General features: G+C 43.0%; 1 protein-coding gene across 1 annotated transcript; it reads left to right on the top strand.

Annotated features, from left to right (window-relative positions):
• The first annotated feature begins 584 nt into the window (after positions 1-584).
• On the top strand, positions 585-20,154 carry LOC121907570 (chymotrypsin A-like). Its single transcript, XM_042427208.1, has 9 exons — positions 585-799; positions 15,229-15,315; positions 15,970-16,073; positions 16,186-16,259; positions 16,527-16,605; positions 16,686-16,866; positions 17,874-17,876; positions 19,362-19,486; positions 19,621-20,154. Exons 2-9 carry the CDS (start codon positions 15,264-15,266, stop codon positions 19,780-19,782), a joined length of 780 nt encoding a protein of 259 aa, XP_042283142.1. The 5' UTR covers positions 585-799; positions 15,229-15,263; the 3' UTR covers positions 19,783-20,154.
• Positions 20,155-21,854: the final 1,700 nt, after the last annotated feature.

The raw sequence follows: 21,854 nt of genomic DNA, 5'->3' as shown, positions 1-21,854 counted from the left end.
TTAGCAGACTTTTTGGCTATCCTAAATTCTAAAGAAGAATGGGACATTTCTCAATTTCACTTAACTTTAGACTTTAACCAAATTTGAGTGGGCATCTCTGCACTTTGTGTGTGTGGTATTCCGCCTCTTTCCCAATATCTCCAGATGTCTCCTGTTTTGGTTCGGTGGACTGACATGTTTGGCATTGGTACAGGTCACCGTGACCTGGCACTCATTCTCCTACACTGCTTCAAACTCTGACTTTGAATGAAAGTAAACACAGGAACTAACCTCCTGTAGTAGCATTATGGCTAACTACATGCAGGGCAGTTTGCAAGTCAGTTTGTTTTTATGTGTGAACATAGAGAAGCAGCAACTTTGAAGATGAAATAAAATGGTTCATGTCTGCAAGTTACCGCTGTTTCATCCAGCCGGCCTCGCTCTTTTCTTCCAGTTGATTTTTTGGAGGTGAAACCATCTGCAGGATGCAAATTTACGAATCCTACTATTGCGAAGGCATCACCTGCCCTACTCTGCCTCTGATTGGCTTACCCTGATATTCTTACCCTAACCCTAACCAATCTCACTCCTCATGCCTAAACCTAACCAAAACAACCACCGAAGGCAACGAGTACTAGCCAATCAGAGGCAGAGTAGGGCGGCTCATGCCTTCGCCATAGTAGGATTCGTAAATTTGCCTCCTGGACGACAATATTGACAAACGCTGTAAATCCATATGTAGTAGTTACACAGTCTGGCAGCAGCAGGTCCGACTGCAGAGGAGAGCAGTGACCGCAGGAACACCAGCAGTTTCTCCCAGGTAACCGTTACTGTACGTTGTTTTAGTTTCCTTACAGTCAGTCAGCCTCATACATGTGAACACACCAGTGTGTTTGGATGAATATGTGATGTGTGTGGTTCGGTTCACTCAGACTCAGACTCAAACTTTTGAAGTGCTTCATGTAAACTCTGTTTACTCCTGACAGTAGAATAAGCCACTATGAACCTATATAAAGGCCCAGTCATTCAAAAACAAAAATACTGTGATACAAATGTTTGGTCCTACCGCCCAGCACTAGTTAGCAACAAGTAAAAAGCAGTGTAAACATTAGCTGGAATGATCAGAGAACTAGTCGGCACCCAAATACAAGATTCATTTAAAGATTATTACATTACTTTTGGATAAATTCATGAGGCATCTTCTGCATAGTGCAGAATAAACTGTTGTTGGGCCTCAAACCATGAGGTCACACAGAGAAGGCCTACATGTAACCTGTGAGGCCTGACCACGAGGTGCTTGTTCCTTTGTTTCCCCCGAGACAAAGGAATAAAAATGCTTACAGACAATGGGGGGTCCATTGCAAACTCCATTTCCAAGGATGCTTTGCGATTTTCACACCTCAGCAGGGAGCAGTTAACATACAGTCTCATTGGCAGAGACGCTCCTGCACAGTGGAGCGTCCTGATGACGCAGCCATGACATCACCACCCCTTTAAAAACTGAACGTGCCCTGAAGCACACGCCTTTCCCATGTCACTGAGCTAGGGGCAACTCCTGTTCCTCTGTGAGTCAGCTGACTAAAGGGGGTACCCCACACACGTGTTTTCCCCTCATCAAAGACTCCCCTCGCCGGACGAGACAAGACTTCGCCCGTGTTCACCCCAACACATTCCCGGATCCGAGAGAGACCACTGCTGCAACCAGCGTCCTCAAATTCCCTCGAGAAGGAAGTAACGCTTCTTCACAGAGTCGACTGCTGTTCTCTCCGCCACGCTGCTGAAAGCCAGCTGCCGTACATAACAACGGATTACACACACACCCTGCTCGCTTTCTGAAGCGACCCAAGTAAGAGGCATAAGTCTGGGCAGAGGCAGTGTTAGTTGTGTGTTCTTATCAGCATCAGTTGCTGTTGTTTAGCATTTAGCTCTTAGCTTTTGCTATTGTTTGTTGTGCTGTTGATGGACCGCCGAGTCCATTTTTCCTGCTTTACTCCTAGGAGTATTTTAGGTTTGCTGCCTGTTTAGTTGTGTTCACCACGCTAGACTGTTTTGTGTTTGTCCCGCTCGGGACTACTGCTGTGTTTGTGCCATCGTGAGTCAGGAAGTAAGTTGCTTTGTCGGTCAGAAACCAGACAACGTGCGTTACAGAATGCCGTCTGTACACACACTGTCTGTGGACAAAGGAACCGCTTCTCTTCCTCTCACGATCGCTTTCTTTCCTTCCCTCTCTCTTCTGACTAACATACACGCACGCGCACACACACATCTTTTGCACATCTGATGGTCAGATAACGTCGGACAAAGCTTCGCTTTGTCTTTCCTTATCCGCCATCAGACACGTGTGTTTTTCTCAGAAGTGGGTGAGTGCGAGACGCCGTCCATCAGGCGGCGCCATCTTGCTTCTGTCTAACCAAGACACCGCCACATTTCTGCCATCCGGTTCTCGCGCCAACCCTGTACATAGCTGTTTGTGTTCATTTGGTAGGATTAGATTTTAGGATAGTTGTTTATTGAATGAAGCATTTGTTAACTTTGTTAATTTTGCTACGTTTAATAAACACTGTTATGTGTAAACACTGTTACCTTTAAAGAGAAGTTCTTCTGTCATTATTGTGTATAATATTGTGAAAAGTGGCTGATTGAAGGAGTCAGAACTCGAATTCACCCTTCTCTGTTCACCCTTGAATAGTGATATCTCTCAGATATTAACATTCTAGGTGAACTCCCATTTATGAGACTACCTTGTTTGGTTATTGGTCCCAGTTTCCGGGTGGTGCCCCATATTTGTTAATCCATATTAATAATTCTATTGTCATAATTAGTTAATTATCCTTGATAATTGATCATTATTGCAAATAATCAACTGTGTCCCTCACAGATCCAACAGTTGGTGCCCGAATTGTTGATTAAGGTTAACAATATCTTGTTTTCATAATTCATAATTATCTATGATAATTATGAATTATTGCTAATAACCAAACGCACTACTGCCCGTCCCAACATTAATGGTGCCCCCGTGTGAGGCTCCTGAGATATCAGCCCTTTTTGCGATATTTATGCACAATAATCAATAATTATATATTTTTGAATTATTAATAATTTTCCCCCAAAATTTCAATTTTCGAAATTTTGACGTGTCTTGTGCTCCGCCAAGCATATACAGTGTGGTTGTGTATTGTGTGCACTAGTGTGCACTAGTGGTTGTGTTAGCAGAGAGTTGTTAGCATTTTGCATGCTAGTTGTTTACCCCCCCCCCCAACACAGTAACCAGCTTTTACTCACCAGAGGTGCTGAAGCCACTTCACTAACACCTTCATAGGATAGATAGTAGAGTAATTAGCATAAACACTAACTGGTTGTTACTCACCTAGGTGCTAGAGTCACCATTAGGGTCCTATCAGGACAAGATAGGTTGCAGTTTTGAGTAATCAACCGTGTAAGTCACAGGTCTGCCTCTCACCTGTGCATTTGTGCAGCATTAGCAGTTTTACCACAACAATTGTTAGAGCCACCATGTACTGTGCATTTACTACAAGTAAAATGAGTCACCAGGTACCCCACGTGGCCGAAGCCGTAGCTCAGAAGAGGCCAGATGACCAAGACATGCAGGATGTCGTCACTGCCCTCCTCCGCTTCTCCAGAAAGGAGTGAGAGAATCTCAACTGCTATAGTGTTAGCGACTGTGATTATTTACAGGGATTAGTTGAGTACACCTACAACCCGGCCGAGAAGCCCAGGCGGAGCATCCCGGACCTGTTTGGTGAGATGTTTCTCCTCCATCAGCGCAGAGCCCAGCTGCTAGCCGCAGAGAGCCAAGCACAACAGAGCCAGCTGCAACACAGCTACCAGGCTGTACTAGAGGAGAACCGCAGGCTGTGTCAAGACCGCCTACATTCAGGTGTTGAGATAATCTGGCTACAGGACGCAAACAGAACCCTGCACGCGCAGATCCAGTCTCTTCGACGAGACCAGAGGACAGACGCGAAGAAGGCCAGACCGGACAGACGAGCATCGCTGTCGACATGGCCACCCAGGAACCAAGTGATATTTCTGACCTCGAAGAGGTCCCTTCTCCCGGCGCCACCAGCCGAAGCCTGCCCCAAGAAGCCCTACAGGTAAAGGAGCAGATGACCCCACTCCACCAGGAGATGCAAGCTAGTAGCCTAGCGACCCCTGGTGATGCAGTCCCCGACCTCAACAGTCCAGATGACTGCCAAGTGCCTCCATCAGCCCACCCACACTGATAGTCAAGATTCAGACATCGACAACTATCTCCAGGAAGTTGAACGCTACCAGGGTGAGTCACCTCACCTCACGCGCCCTGCTAGAGGGCGAGGAGACGACGCTGGAGTCCTGTGGATCCACACCTCAGGAAATGCCAACCTAGTGCTGGAAGGCAACGAGATGCCTCGCACCAAGATGGATGGCAGAACAGGACCTCCCAGGCGCCGACAGCCTCGTCGGAAACAAAACCACAGGGGTGATGACCAGACCTCCCCCCTGACTGAGCTTTTTCAGCCATTTCCACTCCCTAGATGCATGGAGCAACCTCCACATCGAAGGGGGGTGGAGCCATTGTGGTAGTGTCCCCTCCAGTGGAGCGTAGTGTACTGTACCTGTGGTGTATTTTCATTAAAAGTCATTGGTGTGCTTAAAGACAATATTAAGCTATGCAGATTGATTTTATAAGTTTATAAGCGATAAGGGCTAGTGTGATATAATTTGTATTGGTGTAGTTATAATCTCATGAACCATATTTAATCACAATGTACGTATAGAGGCACGGTAGAAGAATCATAATCATACACTGGAGAAATTTGAGTGTGTTTGTATTACATGTCACTTTGCTTGGGTCTGCCAAAGTCTTCACCTTTTAAAAAAATACTCTCTGGAGGAGATCAAGAAATAAGGGTGTAAAATGACTAGAATAACTTATAAAAAATAAAAGGCCAGAAGACAACTTGGCAATAATGGTGTAAAATGATTCCCAATACTTATATAAAAATTGGATATAATCAGGTAGAATTGAATATGCCAGTACATATCCTCAAACAGCTCAAAACCTGTTTTGAAGAGTTTTGACCAACAACGAGTGACGGAGATAAAAGTAACATAATAATTGGTCAAAAATTAGGGAGGGTGGATGATAAGGTGTGACCTATGCCGACCCAAGGGAATAAAAACAATGCCCCAAAGAAAAAACCTTTGGAGCGATTTGGTTTGTTGTAAAAGTGCTGATTGCTCCCCTTTTTTGCCGGCATTAAAGAACACTTTGCTGCTTGGACCTCTGACTCCCTTTTTATTTTCAAAAGAGAGTTTTTTGCTCTGGTACCTTTTTCTGCAACAATTTGATACAACATACCCACAACCCAGCATACACTAACGCTTACTACCACTCCCTCTGTTACCATGGTTCCCATCAGCTTGCAGTTTGTTTCCCCATAACCTTTGCATGCCTTAGATATTATGTCAGGTTTGAGGTCAGGTGTAACATAGGTGAGTATGTAAGTTAGACTAAGTTCTTAGATCTGCTACTACTACTGCTATGCAACCTTCACAAACACATCTGACATATCGTCTTGGCATTGCACTTCAAATCCAGTTCCAACTAGGATTCACACATCCTGTACAGGTACATTCAACACACACAGGCCAGACTGGACTCCCTCCTTCCATCCAGCATGCCAGTCTGCGCCAGTCCACTGGTTAACTCCAGCCTCCTTCAGGAGTAAGCCTATTCATTTAGCCACCTTTCCTTTTTCCTTTTCTTTTCTTTCATTACCTTTGTGTTGTGTTTAGTGGTGATAACCAAAGAGCAGCAAAAGGAATGTGTTGGTTAATTCTTGAATGTACATAGGTCTGTTAGAACACTGCTTGGACTCTGCCTCTGTCACTAGCCAGACTTTGCCTCAGACTTTGCTCTGTCACTAGCCAGACTTTGCCTCAGACTTTGCCTCAGTAGCTGCCCAGACAAGCCTCTGAACTCTTAACTTTGTGAACTGTATGGACTGTTTCAACCCTTTCTTGTTCTCAGGAAATACGGACTGTTCTAGCCTTCCACCTGTCTCTGGAGCACGTGGACTGTGTGACCACCAGGTTACTTCTAACCCACAGGGACTACTCGGCCCTTGGGTTGCTCTGAAGATTGTGGCCAGCACCCCACTCTTCAGACCAAAGGGGGGATGTTGGGCCTCAAACCATGAGGTCACACAGAGAAGGCCTACATGTAACTTGTGAGGCCTAACCACGAGGTGCTTGTTCCTTTGTTTCCCCCGAGAAAAAGGAATAGCGCCAAAAATGCTTACAGACAATGGGAGTCCATTGCAAACTCCATTTCCAAGGATGCTTTGCGATTTTCACACCTCAGCAGGGAGCAGTTAACATACAGTCTCATTGGCGGAGACGCTCCTGCACAGCAGAGCGTCCTGATGACACAGCCATGACATCACTGAACGTGCCCTGAAGCACACGCCTTTCCCATGTCACTGAGCTAGGGGTAACTCCTGTTCCGCTGCTGCAACCAGCTTCCTCAAATTCCCTCGAGAAGGAAGTAACGCTTCTTCACCGAGTCGACTCTGCTGTTCTCTCCGCCACGCCACTGAGAGCCAGCTGCCGTGCTTTTCGCCGTCCGTGCGAGAACGGCCACCGTCTGCATCCGAGCCCAGGACAAAGCCGGACATAACGACGGATTACACACACACCCTGCTCGCTTTCTGAAGCGACCCAAGTAAGAGGCATAAGTCTGGGCAGAGGCAGTGTTAGTTGTGTGTTCTTATCAGCATCAGTTGCTGTTGTTTAGCATTTAGCTCTTAGCTTTTGCTATTGTTTGTTGTGCTGTTGACGGACCGCCGAGTCCATTTTTCCTGCTTTACTCCTAGGAGTATTTTAAGTTTGCTGCCTGTTTAGTTGTGTTCACCACGCTAGACTGTTTTGTGTTTGTCCCGCTCGGGACTACTGCTGTGTTTGTGCCATCGTGAGTCAGGAAGTAAGTTGCTTTGTCGGTCAGAAACCAGACAACGTGCGTTACAGACTGCCGTCCATACACACACTCACACATACTCACACTCACACACACACACACACACACTCACATTCACACACACACGCACACACACACACACACACTCACACACACACACACACACACACACACACACACACACTCACACACACACATACACACACACACACACACACACTCACACACATACACACACACACACACACACACTCACACACATACACTCACACACACACATACACACACACGCACACTCACACACACACACACACACACACATACATACACATACACACACTCACATACACATACACACACTCACACACACACACACATACACACACACACACACACTCACACACACACACACACACACACACATACACACACTCATACACACACACACACTCACACACACACATACACACACACACACATACGCACACGCACACACTCACACACACACACACACACACACACACACACACACACACTCACTCACACTCACACACTCACACTCACACACACACACACATACACACACACACACTCACACACTCACTCACACACACACACTCACACACACACACACACACACACACACACACACACACACTCACTTCTCTTGACCTTTGTGTTCAGGGTCTGTGTGATATGAAGACATGAACCTGATTCAGATCCACTGTTCTGTTGCTGCGTATTTCGTCTTTTTAAAGTGTAAATCACTGAGGAAGGCACAGCAACATGTTCTGCTCAGAGATGTTCCATCATAGATTTACTCGGGTGTGTTATTGTTATTGTTATGTATTATTATACTGTTTATCAGATTGTTTCCTGCTGGACCAAATTAACTCTAAACTTTAAAATGGACTGAATCAGCCGATAAAAGCAGGAGGAGGATCAGGAGTGTTTGGTTATCACAGCTCTGTGCTAGCGTGGCTTCATTAGCTATAACAACTGAGCTAATCTTTTCAGGAGACATCATTCTTGATCAGGATGAAGCGAAAGTCTGGAATCATGCTGTAGGTCCGTCCGAGTTGCCATGGAAACAACCTGAGAAGAAAACCAGAGGATTAGTTATCAGTCCCTGCTGCGTGATGACTTTTCTCCCAAACTGCAGTGCAATGACACAAATCAGTATTTTAAAAGTTAGCTTTTACCTAATTAGTCCAGGCCATGGTGATGAAGGCTGGGTTTTCATCCTCATATGTGCTCTGCCTCCTGAGCCACAGCCGCCTGTTAATAACAACATTAATGAATAAGAAAATGTCATCTGAGAAGCAAAACCCACAGTTATTAAGCCTCAGATGAACGTATCAATATTTTGATCATCTCAGATCTTTTCTCAGGACAGTCAGAAAACAAAGTTCAGAGAATCTCCAGGAAGAAAATCAACCTGAAACAATAAAACACGTCCCCTCATGCATCTCCAGTGGAAATGATGCTTGTTTTAGAACATTTTAAGTCAAAAGAAGTTTGATTTATGCATTTTATTCTAAACACATACACATAGCGAGGCGTGTGAAGCTGGTTAAACACGCCGTGTCACAGCAGCACTCTGTGGCCTGACCCAGAATCTGGATTCAACCTTTGAAGACAGTTGAATGAAAAGTTTGACTGGACCATCTGTCAGCCGCCTGCAGCCGCTCCGTCAACACACAGGGTTTGTTCTCTTTACTGACATCACCTGTTTGAACAGCTTTTACCTTCAGCATCGTCAGTTCAGCCTCAGCAGAAAAGCCACAGGAAGCTGTTTCACAACTGAAACGTCTTTCACAAGTTAAAGCGGTCAGCAGCTTCTCACAGGTGAGGTTTGTTAAATGAGGAACTTTATACGAGTGTCGCCACATTTCAAAATGCCACAAGGTGTCCCAACGGCTGCCTTCATGTGAATTTTACACACATTTAAAGTCCAGAAGACATGAAAGCTGCTACATTTTATTCTTCTTGTAATTCTTTTTTTAAAATCTGACTTGACCTTCTGTTACAAAACAGCAGCTGTTGTCACTGTGATACTGCGACCTCACAACAAACTAAATCTATTCATTTCAATAGAATTGCTGCAGTCAGGGTGAAGTAAAACAAAGAAAGACCAAAAAGAGACACAATATAAAGATCATATATAAAAAAGAGAGAAAGAACACTGCTCAAAGGCAGGTGTAAAGAGGTGGGTCTTCTGCTGCTTTTTAAAGGGGTCCACAGATCTGAAGTCTAAAGGCCAACACACATCAGGTGCATCAATGTACAGTACAGACAGGAAGTCAGACTTTACAAGCTCTTTTCTGGACACAAGTAGGCTCCTGGTGGAGTCCTGAGGATTAATATCTGCAGTTAGAAAACAAATAAAGATGTGACAACTTACAAAATAATTAGACAAAAATCAGAAGGGGCAATTAATTCTTTTAAAAAAGATCTGATGATACAAGACTGGAACAAAGTCTATGTGGAAGATGTAGACGAAGCTTATGACACAAACACAGATCCGATTTTCATCCTCCAAAAAAGAGCCATAAGAATCGTAAATAAAACCACTTACAGAGAACCAACAAACCCACTCTTCATCAAACTAAATGCACTGAAATTTAAGGACCTGGTTGATTTCAAAACTATTCAAATCATGTACAGAGTAAAAAATCAGCAGTTACCAAACTGAATCCAAAGATTGTTTCAAATGAGGGAAAGTAAATATGATTTCAGAGGAATATGTATGTTCAAGAAACAGTGAGGACTAATGCAAAACTTCATTGTATCACAACAAAGGGAGTTAATCTATAGAACAACTGTAGTGAAGAAATGAAAACATGTACAACATTAAGTAAGTTGAAACAAATCTTTAAAAATAACATATTGAACAGATATAGAATGAATGAAGATAGAGCTTGACTGGAATAATATGATTTGGTACAGAGTGTCTTTTTGACTTGTGTTGTTTTTGTTTGTTGTTATTGTTTCTATGCAAGTTATATTTATTCTCTTGTGTTGTTCTGAATGTTTTTTTCAGCTTTGACTTGATTGATGAAGTAAATTAAAAAAAAATAAAGTAAAAAAAGGGGGTAGGACTAGAAAAGTTCTCTACTTCATCCTACACCCCCTTCGAACATTGAAAGGTTATTATTTGTGTGAGTTACTGAAATTTTGCTGTTATTTTTTTAAAAATCAGTGTTTCTCCGACGCTGTTCAGTGGACACAGGATGTAAGGAGGGGCTGCGAGCCAAACTGCTGTTAACGTTTGCTCAGCTTGTTACTATGACAACTCAAGATCCAGACGATGACTAAAATCCTTCATCTGGTTAAAAGATTCAGTTAAAAACGACCAAGATCTAAAACGTTCTTTGTTAAAGTGTGGCTTAAAACTGAATAAAGGTGAATTTATGACCTATGATGAGTGTTGAAAGCTCCACTCTAAGTGGCCGAGATGAACTCCACTCAAACCTACCTCTGACTACATTATTTAATTATAATTGGTGATAAGTCAAAACACCATGTCTTACACCATTTGTGCAGAACTTGCACAAGTTTTTAGTGAACTACATCTGAACTTTCATGTGAGACTAAACAAACCTGAGGCCCAAGGAGAAGCTGCGGTTTATTGCAGCGAGGAGACATCCCTAAATTTAACCTCAAACATAAAAAAATAGAAGTTTCAAATGTTCCATGGAATGTGTTGTAAGTGACAGTCAAAGAAAGGTCACCGATTTCTCATCATAAAACATCAGCATGTAGCTGGTAGATGTTCTGGATATGGATGTAGGAATGTAAGAAGGGGGAGATGTATTGATATAAAAAGAAGAGCCAAGAGAGACGGGGGTCTCTCTTTTTGGGTCGTCACTTGAGGTCCTTTTGTCAGTTTGCCTTTTTGAATCTTTAACTTTTTACTCAAGCTTTTATGTTTTACTTTTTGTATTTTATGTTACTCATTTTTGGAGAAAACAAATAAAACTGGCATGTTAGATACCTCAGACGTCCCTGCTGGTGCTCACCATTCCCATTATGACATCATCATGACATCATCCTCCTCTGGCGTCGATCAGGGCGACGACACAAACTGAAATCTGACATTTTTGGATTTAATTTGAGTTTTTCGAGCAGAACTTTTTACTTTTTGTATTTTATGTTACTCATTTTTGGAGAAAACAAATAAAACTGGTTAGTATTTTTATACACTCCAACCATAGTTCCTGTCTTTGCTCATCTCTGAGGTCTTTATAATGAAATTTGCTAAGGATAAACTTGCAATGTTTTTTAATTAACAGAATTGTAATTGTGATAATTGATATGATAAGATGTGACAGAGTTCAGAATCAGGTTGAACGGTTTATTATAGTTTAATTGGCTAAACTGTTAAGGCCAGGACATCGAAGCCCTCGACCATCAGGGTGGGCCTCCTCCAGTGATGACCTGTTAGAGGCCATCTTGGAGGACTTTCAAACCTCCAACACCTATTTGCACCGATACACTTTGTTGCGACCCTGCTGTCAGGTATTCCTGAGTAAATAGGCCCGTTTAGAGAGGTTCAGTGACAGCTGGTGATTATAGAAGCCAGGCTGAACTCTGGTTCCCTAAACAAGGCGAGGATGGTCTTCTGTGTAGATTTTGGGAACACGTTCGATACCTCGGTCAGAGGTAGAGGACAGCCGTCTGCCGGTGCCTTATCCACATCGGCAGGGGGTATCGGTTATCTGAAGGCAGAAACCATTACACCAGCATATTATCTTGTACATGTATACTCTTTGGTAGACGTCATTGTGGCGGACAACAACAACAGTGATGCATGACACATATACTACATATACTCTTTGGTAGAGGGGGTATGACGCCATCGACAGGCGACCAAATGAAACGGACTGTAACTTAGTGGCTGACTGCACTCTGTCCAGTCTCACCCTCGCTGTCTCGGGCTGCGTTGCGGACGTTACTCCGGTGTCTTCGCCCTCACTACAGACACATGCCTGCGGCTGTTACATCCAGACCCTCGCTGGCGCTTTTCAGCACACAAGTGAGTAACGTTGACACTGAACTCCATTGACATAAATGACACTTTAATATAACAATGACTGACAATGGATCACTTGTTAACTACTCATTTAAGTTTTTACTGAAATAAGTCCACATTTACCTACAAAATAGGTTCTGAATTAAGCAGTGGCTCCTAGCGTTACTTTATTTTTGAAATAAATGGTAAATGGTAAATGGACTGTACTTGTATAGCACCTTTCTAGTCTTCCAAGCACTCAAAGTGTTTTTTACACTACGAGTCACATTCACCCATTCATATGCTGAATGGGTACGGGGCTGCCATGTAAGGTCCCAACCTGCCCATCAGAGGAAATGTAATCATTCACACACTGATGGAACAGCCATCAGGAGCAATTCGGGCTTCAGTATCTTGCCCAAGGACACATCCACATGCGGACTGGAATCGGGAAACGAACCGCCGATCTTCCGATTAGCGGATGACCGCCCAAAATATCATCCATGTTGCTTGTCTTACACTTAGAAACGAGGCCTATTTTAAATTGTATATTTTTATGGGAGTTCGGCATGAGCGTTGTTGAGTTCAGAGGCTCCGACTGTTCAGTTTCAGTGGTTTCAGCGCCTTCAGTGGACACACCCCCAGCGTTTCAGAGATCAGAACACTGCTTGTTTTTCCACAATTTTGAAACCTAGTTTTAGAAACTTGGTGATTTTTTTAATCAGTCAAATTTGGCTGGTGGTTAATAATCTTTCACGTTTTTCTGTGGTTTGAAAAACTGAACAAGGCCTCAAGTATAATGATGGTTATCGGGACAACCTCCTTCAGCCTCCTACTACTTTAGAAATAAACATGATTTTAACATGAACCGCTGTTGTGGCAGAAAGAGGTGGACAACAGAGGAATCAGATGGTCGAGACACAGGTGTCAGATGGGGAATCTCTTTTATTTCACAACGGCTCACCAGACAACGTAAACAGAGAAAATTCCAACATTACAGAACGTGACATGCCTTTTATACTGAAGACAGGCTGTGTGTGTGTATGTGTTCAAGTTGCGTGACAAGTCTCATACTGTTTAGCAGACTTTTTGGCTATCCTAAATTCTAAAGAAGAATGGGACATTTCTCAATTTCACTTAACTTTAGACTTTAACCAAATTTGAGTGGGCATCTCTGCACTTTGTGTGTGTGGTATTCCGCCTCTTTCCCAATATCTCCAGATGTCTCCTGTTTTGGTTCGGTGGACTGACATGTTTGGCATTGGTACAGGTCACCGTGACCTGGCACTCATTCTCCTACACCGCTTCAAAACTCTGAGTTTGAATGAAAGTAAACACAGGAACTAGCCTCCTGTAGTAGCATTATGGCTAACTACATGCAGGGCCGTTTGCAAGTCGGTTTGTTTTTATGTGTAAACATAGAGAAGCAGCAACTTTGAAGATGAAATAAAATGGTTCATGTCTGCAAGTTTCCAAATTGCAAGAATAAAATGACAAGATACACACTGTGCAGTTTTAATGGACTAACGTTACCGCTGTTTCATCCAGCCAGCCTCGCTCTTTTCTTCCAGTTGATTTTGTGGAGGTGAAACCATCTGCAGGATGCAAATTTACAAATCCTACTATTGCAAAGGCACTGCCCTACTCTGCCTCTGATTGGCTTACCCTGATATTCTTACCCTAACCCTAACCAATCTCATTCCTCATGCCTAAACCTAACCAAAACAACCAACGAAGGCAACGAGTACTAGCCAATCAGAGGCAGAGTAGGGCGGCTCATGCCTTCGCCATAGTAGGATTCGTAAATTTGCCTCCTGGACGACAATATTGACAAACGCTGTAAATCCATATGTAGTAGTTACACAGTCTGGCAGCAGCAGGTCCGACTGCAGAGGAGAGCAGTGACCGCAGGAACAGCAGCAGTTTCTCCCAGGTAACCGTTACTGTACGTTGTTTTAGTTTCCTTACAGTCAGTCAGCCTCATACATGTGAACACACCAGTGTGTTTGGATGAATATGTGATGTGTGTGGTTCGGTTCACTCAGACTCAGACTCAAACTTTTGAAGTGCTTCATGTAAACTCTGTTTACTCCTGACAGTAGAATAAGCCACTATGAACCTATATAAAGGCCCAGTCATTCAAAAACAAAAATACTGTGATACAAATGTTTGGTCCTACCGCCCAGCACTAGTTAGCAACAAGTAAAAAGCAGTGTAAACATTAGCTGGAATGATCAGAGAACTAGTCGGCACCCAAATACAAGATTCATTTAAAGATTATTACATTACTTTTTGATAAATTCATGAGGCATCTTCTGCATAGTGCAGAATAAACTGTTGTAGTTTGCAAAGAATGCAGCCAAACCAAAGGTGAAGACCTGAAGTCCCACGAGCACTTGACCTTCAACAGACGACATCCCTTCCCTCCGCTTCATTATGTCCCCTGAAACTCAACCACATGTACCCATCATGTCTTACTGTGCAAAGACTGGCAATGTGAGGTTTATATTAAACACTGATATTACCTTGGACAATAAAGCCAGCTGGTATCACAGGACATTCAACATCAGTGGCTGTAGCACAAGCCTGCAAAATAAAACTGAACTGTAACATTCTGCACCTACAGTAGCATTTATTTTAGAATATGCAGCAGCTCGTAGCTTTGCCTAAATAACACCAAGCTGAAACAGAGGATCCCAAAGCAAAAATACCAAAACATACTGAGCCAGTTAAAAGTGAACCAGCATTTATAGAGGTTAAACACACGGGATCAGTTTTATTTATAATGATAGATTACTTCACCACCAGTCTGCTCACTACTGCTGTAAGATGGCTTTAACATCAATAATACTGTCACAATAACTGATCAAACCCAATAATTACAAACTTGATCAGCCACATATCACTACAAGTCCTTCTCAGTGACTCACTTATACATTTGCAAACCACAGACGGCTGCAGTTTGGTGAAAACTTCAATGACAGAAAACTACTGTCACACATTTAACTGTGGAAGTTTTCACAACAGACATCAGAGACTTTTACATAAATATATTTCACAAGATCTTCCTGCACATCTTCTCAGTTAATTACACAGAACAGTGGTTGCACCATAGAAACACACACACACACACACACACACACACACACACACACACACACACACAGACACACACACACACACACACACTCACACACACGCACACACACACACATGTCCCTCCTGTCCAATCCTGTCGCTCCTCGTCTGTATAAAGGTTCGTCTCTCAGACGGAGCTTTCATGTTCGAGCCATGGTCTTCCTGAGGATCCTCTCCTGCTTCGCCTTCGTCGGCGCCGCCTACGGTAAGACAGCTGAGGGAGTGAAGCATGCTGGGTAGACTGAGCTGCTTGTTTTTAATTTACAACTATTATATTTATTTATAGATTTAATATTTAGCGGCTCTGGGTGGGCGGCCATCATCTACCGACCGGTTGAGAGGAGAGAGAGAACAATGCAAGTTCCACATAGAGATGTATAGTAATAATAATGGTAATAATCATAATAAGACTAATAATAATAATTGTAGCAGTGGGTGTTGAGCAGCTCTGGAGGCAGAAATACCTGCAGAAAGCAACAGGAGGAGAGAGGAGAGAGACAGCTCACAGCTCCTGGTATTCCCAGGAGGTCTCCCATCCAAGTACTAACCAGGCCCCATCCTGCTCAGCTTCCCACATCACAAGAGATCCCACGTGTGCAGGGTGGTGAGGCCGTAAGACTTTATGAAGATAAAATGATTTTTATAAGTGACTGAAGATAACTGGACACAGTCTGAGATCGATCCGTGTTTATTGGCTGATCACTTTAAAAGTATTGATCTTATTAACAATCGTTTCTTACTGAAAATGTGACTCGAGGTGTTTTGTGTCGTCTGTTCGCAAAGATCAGGAACAAACTTCCTGACTCATGTTGTTGTTAATGATGTCTTTATGATGATGTCTTTATGATGATGTCACCAGGTTGCGGCACTCCCGCCATCCCCCCCGACATCAGCGGTTACTCTGATATCGTGAACGGCGAGGAGGCGAAGCCTCACTCCTGGCCCTGGCAGGCGGCCCTGCAGGTACACACACACACACACACACACACACACACACACACACACACACACACACATATACACACACACACACACACACAAATGAGTTGTATTCATGAACATGTGGTTGTTTCAGCTCAGTGGTTTCTTCTGCGGAGGCTCCCTCATCAACCAGAACTGGGTGGTAACCGCTGCTCACTGTTCTGCCAGGTAAACACCAACAATCTTTAACCTTTAACCCTCACCTGTCCTGTCAACCAATGTTTAAATGCAACTTTAAACTTTATAAATGTTTAAATAAAGACAGTTTGACAGCTGAACTCAATCTGCTGCTCAGTTAAACCTGCTGTATGATCAGTGTTCCTCTTCTGAATATGAGCTTCAGCCAGCAGCTGACATTAGGCTCCGCCTCCTGTTGCTCACCTGTTTCTCAGGTGATTTTTTATTGGCCGATTTCATTCACATGTTTTTCCGCAGGGAGTATGACCTTGTGGTTCTCGGAGCACATGACCTCCGCTCCTCCACCGAGGACGTCCAGGTGATCGGGGTCGGCCAGGTGAGCAACAAGCAGCAGGACTTCATCATGTCTCGTGAGCTCCTGCGTGTTCACCAGCTAATGATGTAATTTCCTGTCAGGTGTTCCCACATCCCGAATACAACGACATCAGCAATGACAACGACATCCAGCTCATCAAGCTGGCCAGACCCGCCCAGATAAACAGGCATGTTTCCCCCGTGTGCGTGGCCGAGACCAGAGACAACTTCCCCCCAGGCACAACGTGCATGACCACCGGCTGGGGCCGGACCAGCGGCAACGGTGACTTAATTATTATCATTATTGTTATGGAATTTTCCATCTTTAGGGGTTACAAATTGGGTTACATCGGGTCAAGCCTGGGCTAGTTACTAATTGCACATTTTAAAAGTCTCATTCCTGCTTATTGAGGCCTGATAATAATGGTGCCTTGAGGTCACACTGTAATTCTTAAGTAGAAAGGAGACAATTCTCTCCTCTCCTTGAGACTCCAGAACCCTCTTTGATGTTTTGGGGAAGGCAGAGGCCTCTCTGATAAAGGGTAAATCAGCATTACCGTGGTTACCAAGGTCGGAGGGGGCCTTCCTAGACAACAAAGATAGGTGAATGTGTAGCCAGAATGTGCTGACAGTGACCTGAAGTTCCATGCAACGTGACCTGAACTAACACGGGTAAAATGCACTTCCTTGTTTAGAAACTAGTGAACCAATTAGACTAATTTTTCATAGTGTAGGCTGATCTGCTTAGGTTAAAGCCTCTGGGCCCTATTTTAACGATCTAAAGCGCATGGTCTGAAGCGCATGGCGCTATGGCATTGAGGGTGTGTCCAAATCCACTTTTGCTATTTTAATGGTGGAAAAATGGTCGCTGCGCCAGGCGCACGGTTCAAAGGGGTTGTCCATAGTCTCCTAATTAATCATGGGTGTGTTTTCAGCGTAACATGCAATAAACCAATCACAGTGTCATCTCCCATTCCCTTTAAGAGCCAGGTGTGCTTGCACCTTGGCGGATTGCTATTATAACGGCGCATTTGCTGAGTAGCAAGAAGGAGCGCTTCTCTGCAGAGGAAACGGATCTGCTCGTGCGCAAAGGGAAAGTGCGCGATCCATAACGAGCACACTGCTGCTCCTGGACCCTCCCGTGGTCCCAGACCACCAGTTTAAGATCCTGTTCATTCATTTGTTGCAAATTTGTCTTCGTTTGGTTTTTGAAAAGGTTTATTATTTTAATTACAGCTTTGGATTCTTTAAAATCATTTGGTTCAGTCAGGGAGTATCAGGTCAAATCAGCAGGTTTTAATTGTTGAAAGTATAGAAACTTGATCACTGTAACCTCAAAAATGTTAAAGAATATTTGTTGAATATTGTTCAAAAATTAAAGAATTAATTTTAATCATGTAAAGAATCATTAACACAGTTATCAGGACTTGATGAGCTCTCCAAGGTTCTGATCCTGCTGCTGGCAGCAGCTAGAAGCTGTGCAGATTTATTTCCTTCGTTAGTTTAATCATTGTTTTCACCTCATTTATTTCCTCATGTCATCATGTACTGATGCAGCAGGAAAGTCGATCTGTGTCTGATCCGTTGTTGTCCGTCTGTTTAAATACCTACATGATTACACAATTTGGTCAAATAATTCAACAATTTAATCCATCATTACTGCGATTAGTTAATTCTGATGAATATTATAACTGAGCATTATGACATGTATTTTTTAAAATATATTAATATACACAATAATAATCTTTCACATTGTAATCCTTTTATTTGTTACCTTGTGCATGTTTGTGCGCTGCTGCGTGTCCTGTGTGTGTAACAAGCAGAGTGTATGTGGTGCAGCCGCCTGTGTAGGTGCATATTACTGTCCTGATAACGCTCCTTAAAATAACAGTGAAACACTGCGCCATTGACTTTAGACCAGGTTTTTGTTGGTCAATAGTGCAATCGCTCTCTGCTGCCTCAAGATAGCAACACGCCAACAATGCGCCTTACCACACCTTACATTTAGACCAACATGCCCATGGGCGCACTGATGGGCGCACTGATGGACGCACTGATGGGCGCAAGTGCCGTTGCTATTTTAACAACGTGGGCACTGGACGGGGAAATGACAACTGCGTCTGTCTTAAAATAGCAAAGAGACTTGCGCTGCGCGTAGTGCCGCTCTACCGGGCGTAAGATAGGACCCTGAGAGTCAGACCTTCAGAGGACAGAATGGAAAGAGACAGCATCCAAGTTGCAGAAGACTTCAATGTTTGCTATTTCAGTTCTCCTTGATCAAGGGCTTCAACAAACATTTTCAGCTTTAAGACATCAAAGGCTCGTGCCTACTTTTCTCCACTGAGGTGCTGACCATCACTCAAAATATCCACATCAATTATGTTTATTATGATTATTATTAGTGCTTTACAGCTGCTGGGGCCTGACCCACTACAACAGTGACTATCATTATTATTATTGGTGACTCACTCCTTTAAATAGAACTAAAGTAGTTGAAGTGACTTTGCTCATCTTCGTTCACCACCTCACCTTAAATTTTGGCTGATCGAGCTGCTTCCCTCTGTTAAGTGCTAAAAAGCTTGAACCCGCAAATTGCCACTTACAGCTATATTTATTATTATTATTATTATTATTATTATTGTCAATGCCTTATACCTGGTTAAATCTCACCTGTACAGCTTCTCAGACCACTAAGGGGAGTGTTAACACAGGAAACATGGCATGCTTTGACCACTGGGGGCAGTATAGACATCAGTGTGATGTGTTGATGTGTTGCAGGTAACCCGGCCACCCGGCTGCAGCAGGCAGCCCTCCCCCTGCTGACCAATAGTAAGTGCAGTCAATTCTTCGGCATCACCTCCAAGATGATCTGTGCCGGAGCCAACGGAACCTCCAGCTGCAAGGTGGGTGCTGCACACTAACCACCAACAAGCATATTAGCAACATGTTGGAAGATAGACATGCTAACACGTACCTATCAGCTACGCATGCTATTTGTGTGTTTGTGTGCTTATTTTGTGTGTGTGTTTGTTTTCAGGGCGACTCTGGAGGTCCTCTGGTCTGTCAGAAGGCTGGTGCCTGGACTCTGGTTGGTGTCGTGTCCTTTGGAAGTGCAGACTGCAATACCATGACGCCTGCTGTGTACGCCCGTGTCACAGCACTGCGCGCCTGGATAGACCGGACCATCGCCGCTAACTGAGAGAGTTTCACTTGCTCAAAATGAAGTTCAGCTAGCTTAGCTTAGCATAAAGACTGGAAGGAGGAGAAAACAGCAAGCTTAGCTTAGCATCAGACTGCAAGTAGGGGAAAACAGCTATCTTAGCTTAGCATAAGAGTGGGAGCAGGGAGAAACAGTTAGCTTAGCTTAGCATAAAGACAAACAGACCACATGTCAAAAGTTTATTAAAGTAAGACGTCGCCAGGAAAGTGACTTTATTTTTATTCTACAGAAATCTGAAAGGCTTTCTCTGCTGAAGCAATTATAAATAAATAAACCTATAAAAATGTATTTTCTTTGTTTTAACGAGACATTTACAGTTTGTGTTTTCCCTTTAATAAAGCATCAATCTTATTACAGCATCTCTTTCCGTCTCTTTACTGATCCCCATGAAGGTTGTTCCACTCCTCTTGAATCAATGATATTAATGATCTGATTTAATCTACAGGTTGTAATATTATCATTTCATCAGTAATAGTTGTTCTCAGCTGGAGTTGAAGTGCAGTTAAATGTGGAATCCTGATCTTTTCTAAACATGTAATCTGAGCTGTCAATCACTCCCAGAATGCACCTGGAGATTCAGTCCAGCTGACTGGATGAGCTGCTGTCTTTCACATTTAATACCACAGTCATAAACTCAATGTGCTTAAAAACAAAAATAAAGGTAAAGATCATACATGTCAAAACCGTTTAACTTTACATTAACAATACATATATAAAACATGCAACATAAAAACAATAAAAATAAGGAAATGTTAAACATCAACATACAAGACAACAAATATAATTAGAGGGTTAGAAGGAATTATAATAAAGAGAGTAGGATAAGAAGGTATCATTATTATTAAAAAGGAATAACAATAATAATACTGATTCTAAAATGAAGGTTTTGCCCGTTAACCACACACTTTAAACCTAACTAAAGCTTGTGAAAAAAGATGTTTTTAGTCTGCTTTTAAAAGAAGACACGGTTGTAGCAGACCTGAGTTCATGTGGTAGAGAATTCCAGAGAGTAAGATCATAATGACTGAAGGCACCATGAGCTGATTTAGAGTTTATTCTCCGTATAGTGAGGAGACCTTTACTTGATGATCTCAGGTGTCTGTCTGGTGTGTATTCAGTGAGCATGTCAGTGATGTAAGAGGGAGCCAAGCTGTGCATAGTTTTTTAAAAAAGGAACATTTTTAAATTAAATTCTTTGTTTTACTGGGAGCCAGTGAAGACACGTTAAAATAGGAGTGATGTGTTCACACCTTTTGGTTTTAGTTAATACTCTGTCTGCAGCACTCTGAATAAGCTGGAGTGTATTAAGTTCTTTGCCAGTCCAGCAAAAAGTGCATTACAGTAATCTAGTCCACTGGAAATAAATGCATGAATCAACTTTTCAGAATCTGCCTGTGATAGGAAAGCTCTAACTTTAGATATATTTCTAAGATGATAAAAATCAGTCTGAGAGATATTAGATATGTGCTTCTAAAAGTTGAGAGCATCTAAAATCACATCCAAGTTTTTGACATGCTCACAGGGTTTTACCGACAGGGGAGTTAACAAAGAGTGAATCTGGTGCCTCAAAGCCTTCAGACCTGCTAAAAGAATCTCTGTTTTGTTTTCATTTAGCTGTCAGTAATTTTTAGCCATCCAGTGTTTGACATCAGTAACGCACTGGATGAGATCATTCACTGGGTTAAGGTGGTTGGCAGAAACAGATGTATAACAGTGTGTCGTCAGCATAGGAGTGATATGATATGTTGTATTGTTGAATGATGGACCCAAGTGGGAGCATATACAAATTAAACAGTAGAGGACCAAGAATTGACCAGAAAAAGATCTACCAGTAAGGTAAGAAGAAAACCAGTTAAGAACAGTGCCTCTAAGACATAAACAGCGTTCAAGGCGCTGAAGAAGAATAACATGATCAACCTTATCGAAAGCTGCACTGAGGTCAAGAAGTACCAGAACAGAAACTTCATGGTTATCTCTGAACTCTGACCAGGGCAGTTTCTGTACTGTGGTCAACTCTAAAACCAGAGCATGTTCTTTTTATTGCCTCTTCA

Source organism: Thunnus maccoyii, chromosome 11 (assembly GCF_910596095.1).
Source record: "Thunnus maccoyii chromosome 11, fThuMac1.1, whole genome shotgun sequence".
In the NCBI taxonomy this organism is placed as follows: domain Eukaryota; kingdom Metazoa; phylum Chordata; class Actinopteri; order Scombriformes; family Scombridae; genus Thunnus; species Thunnus maccoyii.
The sequence above is the reverse complement of the archived record's forward strand: the minus strand, read 5'-3'. Positions and strand labels throughout refer to the sequence as shown.